The 6,387-nt window shown below is 34.2% G+C and overlaps 1 protein-coding gene across 1 annotated transcript; it reads left to right on the forward strand.

Moving 5' to 3' along the window:
- Positions 1-864: 864 nt before the first annotated feature.
- LOC125068634 (23 kDa integral membrane protein-like) lies at positions 865-4,522 on the forward strand. The gene is made up of 5 exons (XM_047677879.1): positions 865-1,027; positions 1,482-1,670; positions 2,239-2,382; positions 2,770-3,024; positions 4,410-4,522. Exons 1-5 carry the CDS (start codon positions 962-964, stop codon positions 4,464-4,466), a joined length of 711 nt encoding a protein of 236 aa, XP_047533835.1. The 5' UTR covers positions 865-961; the 3' UTR covers positions 4,467-4,522.
- Positions 4,523-6,387: the final 1,865 nt, after the last annotated feature.

The raw sequence follows: 6,387 nt of genomic DNA on the forward strand, positions 1-6,387 counted from the left end.
AGGCAGCCAGGTAGGCAAGCGAATGAATGATCTTTTCAACAAGGCACGAAAAGATGATGATTAATAAAATAATTGGCAAATTTAAATGTAATTTGATTTTGTTTACCGGTACGTGTACAGAATTATGTTTTACGTTAGTGGTGCAAGATATTTATGTATATCGAATAGTAGCGGATGTGCACTACCCAGAGACATTTACATTACATTACATGACAATTAACAGCTTGTAAATTTCCCACTGCTGGGCTAAGGCCTCCTATCCCTTTGAGGAGAAGGTTTGGAGCATATTCCAATACGCTGCTCCAATGCGGTTTGGTGGAATACGTGGCAGAATTTCGTTGAAATTAGATACATGCAGGTTTCCTTACGATGTTTTCCTTCACCACCGAGCACGAGATGAATTATAAACACAGATTAACTTATTTATTTCGTTCTCTTCATCTGTCGGGGTTGCCTTCGTTATATATTTTACTAGCATGCGGCTTTGCACGAGCGAAATTTATTAAAAAAGAAAATGATATGTTCTTAAAATAATTTATAAAGCACTCAGGAATAATGAAATTTTATACAAGTGATAAAAGAATAGAATGGGATAATTAGTTCCGGAGATTATCCCTTACATACAAACAAGCTAATTTTACCTCTTTCTAATATTAGTGTATTAGGGTTTTAAAATCTGGCGTGGTTGATCGTAATAGAGGTTTAAGTTTGGTAAAGGTTCTCATAGAGTAAAATAAAAAAGAGAAATGTTCGTAAAACTCCTATTTTAATATACAATTTCAAGTGTTTTGTAGTTCAATAGAACACTTGAAATATCTGACCAGCTCATACATAACTACGTAAACCACCATTGTTTCGTTAGTTTTACTCAAGCCTCAGTTGACACTCAACTGATATCATTTGGATTAAATTAAAAATATATATATATTCATTATACGATATTACAAATAACGAAACAAAAATGTGTCTCTGCCTCGTATCATGTATTGTAAAATACATTTTGATTTCTATAAATCTCATTTTAACCGTAAGTCCTTTTTCATGTTATATAAATTATGCTAGTGATAAGAAAAGCCGAAAAGGAACCGATTTAGCCTGATGGATATGTCAATAATTAATTTTATTAAACGATTTTGATTTAAAATTCGAACGTGCAGTTGAGTTATCGTGAGCTTTAATTTGTTGATTATAAAACATTCTAATAAAACTGAATGTGTCGACCATCAACGAACCCTCAGTGCAACGGCGTGATGAAATTAAAACAAATCTTTGATTTGTGGGAGTTCTTTACGCTTATTTTATTATGATTTACCAAAAATCATTTCGCTCTTTAAGCATTTTTACCAAAATGAAATATCAAAGTTATTATAGGTATATGAGCGAAGAATAATTAAAAATAATTCAGAAACATTATCTCAATATTTATAACATCGACCTCGATAGTGACTTGTATTGAAATACAGAACTTTTGAAATTTTCAGTTAGTTGGTTTAGCCATCATAGGGTTGGGTGTAGGTTTGCTCATGATACTACGGAATGTTGAAAATGCGGAGCCAGATGATTTTAACTTATTACCGATATTGATAATCGTGGTGGGCTGTGTCATCACTATCATCTTCTTCCTCGGATGCTGTGGCGCTATGACCAGGAATATGTGCATGTTAATATCGGTATGTTTTTAAAGTTTATTTTTTATGTTAGCAAGAATACGGCCGTCCGTATTTAGCAAACGGGTCACAAAGGGTGGTCACCAATGTCATGGACCTAGTAGGCGCTGCAAAATATAAAAGAAATTTCAGTGCGACGTTATCTAACATTTAATGCTCCTGTGTCAGTAACTATAATAGCTGACTCATCCTTCAAACTGAAGAAAAACAATATAAACTATTGATGTTCAGCGGCAAAATATATACCCATTACCTTATGCTAAGTTATGTCTCCTATTACATTATATATTCTTACAACAGTTATGGCACATTTCTAGATAGGGCCATTATCCCCGAAGAATACCTAACTTCTGAGATTGAAGCGCTCCAATATGTGCATGATAACATTTTCTATATGTGCACTCTCTCTAGTTTCACACTATCATAATCCTATAGGACGGCTATTAATATTTCGGCCAAAAACTTATTCTTTGTCATCATGATGCCCTGGTTCAAGTCCTTAATATCCGTCCTAGTCAGTAAATATTGTATCGACGTTGTTACTAGTCCTCAAAAGTTAACCTTTTTTCAGTACTCCGTCATTATAGTGATTCTGGCCAGTTTGACTGTCGGATTGACAGTGATGCTCTCACACAACACAACATCTGTAACAGACATGGCAACTGAAATGTTTAACGGTACTGACGACATGGTTTTAAATTCATTTGAATCTGTGGTAAGTTTTATTTCAAAATAAAGTTTAGCTTAGGTACCTGCTGCAAAATGTTTAACATGTAAATATATATATTGAGGGTTTAAGTAAATATAGTACATATGTAAATTAAAATTAAAAAATATACTGAACGATAATAATGACTATTGCAAACTCCTTTGAATTGCAATTACGATTATCATAATGAATTATTAAACAGACTTCCTAATACCAGCAGGCTTAATATCCTCGTCCGTTCGTTATATCTTTTGTTTTAGAAATGTTTTATCTATTTTGATTCTATTTAGATGATTAAGGAATTGCGTAGCAATTAAATAACAAGACAATTTTGCCTTAATAAATATTTTGGCAAAATTTAAATATTGTTTGATAACCTGATAACTCTTTCAGCTGAAGTGTTGCGGCACCACCGGTCCAGAATCGTATTTGAACACCTCCCTACCTTTATCATGCTGTCCAGAAGCATTAATGAATATACAACAAATTCAACAGAATATAGACTTTTCTTCCATTAGCACAGATATTAACGTAAATGCAAAAGAACTTTGCAGTATAAATGATGCTTTTCCAGAGGGATGTGTGGCGATATTGAAAAACATTCTAAATACAGCGATCAATATTCTCATTTGTATATGCATTGGCGAGGTTAGTTATTAACATTTTTTTTTTTTTTTAAATAATACAAATAACTTACTAGATAAGATATTATACTGCAAAAGTCTTTACCCAAACGCGTCTCACGTCTAAATCGAACAAGATCGAAGAGACGAAACACGAAACACGATTATCAAGTGTCAAAAATTATTAGACATTTTAAGCATACAACTATTTAAATAAGTGTCACCGCTATTTTTTTTAATGTTCATATGACTCTACTCCACCTGATGGTAAGTGGAAGTGGAGTCCAAACCCGAAGACTACCAATACAGTCAGCAAGAATGAGCTGCACTAGTCACCCTCGCCATGGCGATCCGCAAATGCCTCTTCATGCCTCGTTTGAAGGCACCGAGCCGTTAGACGTTTTTCATCATTTCACCAATGAGATCTGAAATGACTTCGGACAGACTACAGAAATACTGAACGGGTTTGGCGCTCTTCTCGAGGCGCAATAGTGTAAACTAACCCAAATCAAATCTATTTTATTCAAGTAAACTTCACAATGAAGCGTTTTTGAATCATCGATATTAAAATACTACCACTGTTTCGGAAAGCAGCCTCCAGCGAGAAGCAACGGCAAGAAACTCGCATAGTTGCTCCTTTCAAATAAACAGATTTACAATGCTGTTTTTTACAATAATTAGTGTCAATAACCCCGAATTTTTTTTCTAAAAAGTACCCTTTTAATGAATAATAAGATTTATTTATTAATTTAGTCTTAATAAACTTTTTAAATTTTGTAAATGGTAAATTGATTACATTTCCTGGTATCTTATTATATACGCGTATACCATTGGCGTAGTCTTTTTTGCATTTAGTACCAAATTATTTATGTCAAACCAACCAAGAACCCGAGGCTCTAATATAACTTTCCTGACTTCATTTTTGTTATTTTTCTAGCCTGCGATCCTTACCCAGGACGTCAGGGTTCACAGATATATACAGGATACTAGACCAACGGAGCAGTAAATTTATTTTATTAGATATATATGTTACAGTAAAAGCTTGAACTACGGTAAATCTTAAGATTTTCCAGTAAAACCTAAGATTTACCGACTATGAATTGTAAATGTCCAGAAAACTTTGGGATTCGAATTTTTACTATTCACTTGGTAAATCTTAGGATTTACATATTAGGTTAGGTTGGAATTTTAAAAGTCCGAAAAAAACGTCCCTTTATAATAAACCAACTCATGTCGGTAAATCTTAGGTTTTACTGGAAAATCTTAAGATTTATCTTAGTTCGAGCTTTTACAGTAACATATATATTTAATACGATAACTGTAACGTTACGACCAGTATTAGCAAATTAGCAATGCTAAGTGATAGATACCGATGTTATCGATTGATAGAAATTTACGCTTGTTTTTCAGTATTTGGCAGCAGGAATGGCCATCTTCTTTACTTGTTCCATCAGAAGAAGGAAGTGATGTCCAGCGAAAACGATGTCGACATAGTATGTTTGATATTACAAATCTAAGCTTAATGCAATTTTTTTTCATTTCCATCACCTGTCATGTGGATAATAACTATTCGAATAGTTCTCAAATCGTTTCAAAAGTGATCATCGAATGTATCTCTAAACTTATTTTACAAACACATGATATAAAAAGAATTAATTTTATATTAAACGTAAATAAATATGTTATGATTTCTTAATAAATATTTTATAAATTGTTTAATATTTTATTTCAAATTCAAGCAAGATCGTACTCTAAGGAAGGACATTGTTTACTTATGGTTACTTATGACTAATACTTAAAACGAGAGAGGGATAACTAATCTAATATATAACACGCACATTATCAGGATGCTATTGAACCTTGTCAAAGTAAATGACAGCAATCAAGCAAAGAAGCCTTAGCAAACAAGTTCTGAACATTAAAATTCAAAAGGGGTTATACTTTTAGCAGAACATGTCTATGTTATGCGTCAAAAGCGCAATGGTATAAAGGTTGATGTATAAAGTCGCAGGTTCGATCCCTTGGTCTATTGTCGTCCCCAAATGTTTATGAGTTAATCTTAATTGAAAAGGGAAAAAAAGAATATATGTATTTTATTAAATAGGGTTTTGTAACTGAAAGTGTCTTTTTAAAAAAAAATTGTTATAATATATTTTTATAATATTATGGTAGCGTTTGTTTAACTGGCAGAAATATATCTCCTGACCGATTTTCAATACTTTAACTGTCCTACTCCTTATTAATGTAACGCTATATGCTAAACCGAGCAACGCCAAGCCAAACCAAGCCAGGCCAAGCCAGGCCAAGCCAAGCCAAGCCAAGCCAAGCCAAGCCAAGCCAAGCCAAGCCAAGCCAAGCCTTAGAATTGAATAGCCGACCCAGTCTTTTCCGAACGTTACTCATTAACAATTATGCAAAAGGGATTGTCGCCCATGGCAACCGATAACAGAAAAGAAAAGACGGGGTCGATATAGCAACTAGGCGGTAAAAGATAACGGAGTGAAAAAAATATAAACGATTAAGAATAAAAAATATATATAACATAGTTGTTGTTATTGCCTTTCGTTTCACTCAGAAGTGGGATGTGAAACGTAATCGCCCTAACGAGTTTGTTGGCAATAAAGTCCGTCCGCCTGGGTAGCATAGGCAAGAACGAAATGATTCTAGTGAAGATGAAGAATCTCCGCCACCGCTCGCTATCAAAACTACTGGAATATTTACTAGAAAACGAAGTTGATAGGGCGATACGGAAACCCAATCAAGAAGTTTTATCGCTCAGTCATTTCAAAGGTCATCGTGCAACGTCTCCTTTTCCGCAAATTGATGCCGAAGGAGAAGATTGTACATTAACGGCTTGGATAAAAAAAATTTATTAGTTATGGTATATTCACGGTTGGAGTGACGACGTAAAATAATTTCATCTACAAGATAAACTTCGTGGTCGAGTCCGTAAATGGTATAATCGTCTTGATGAATTGTATCTACTTGGAACGAATGGAAGCGTATGTTGATTAGAGCTTTTCCCAGACAACGTGACTTCAGTGCATTATTTTATGAAATAATTACTAGGAAGAAGCTGTCGAACGAAACAATGACTAAATATTATCAACATGAAATCGAAATGTACTTTTGTTGTAACTTATCTGACACCGCTAGCGTTTCACGCATAATCAGAGGCGGCTTAACATCTTCATTGCAATCTAACGCACGTGCATTTCAATGTCAGCATCCGGATGAATTATACGAGGGTTTCCTTTGTGCTCTCGTCAATTACCGTTCACCTATATTCGAATCAAAGGACAAGCCAAATAAGGATGCTAAGCAGTTGCCAAACCTGGACAAGAAGATAAAATCTGAATTTGATCCCTGTCCGCGTTAGAAGAAGACT

Source organism: Vanessa atalanta, chromosome 14 (assembly GCF_905147765.1).
Source record: "Vanessa atalanta chromosome 14, ilVanAtal1.2, whole genome shotgun sequence".
Taxonomy (NCBI): Eukaryota; Metazoa; Arthropoda; class Insecta; order Lepidoptera; family Nymphalidae; genus Vanessa; species Vanessa atalanta.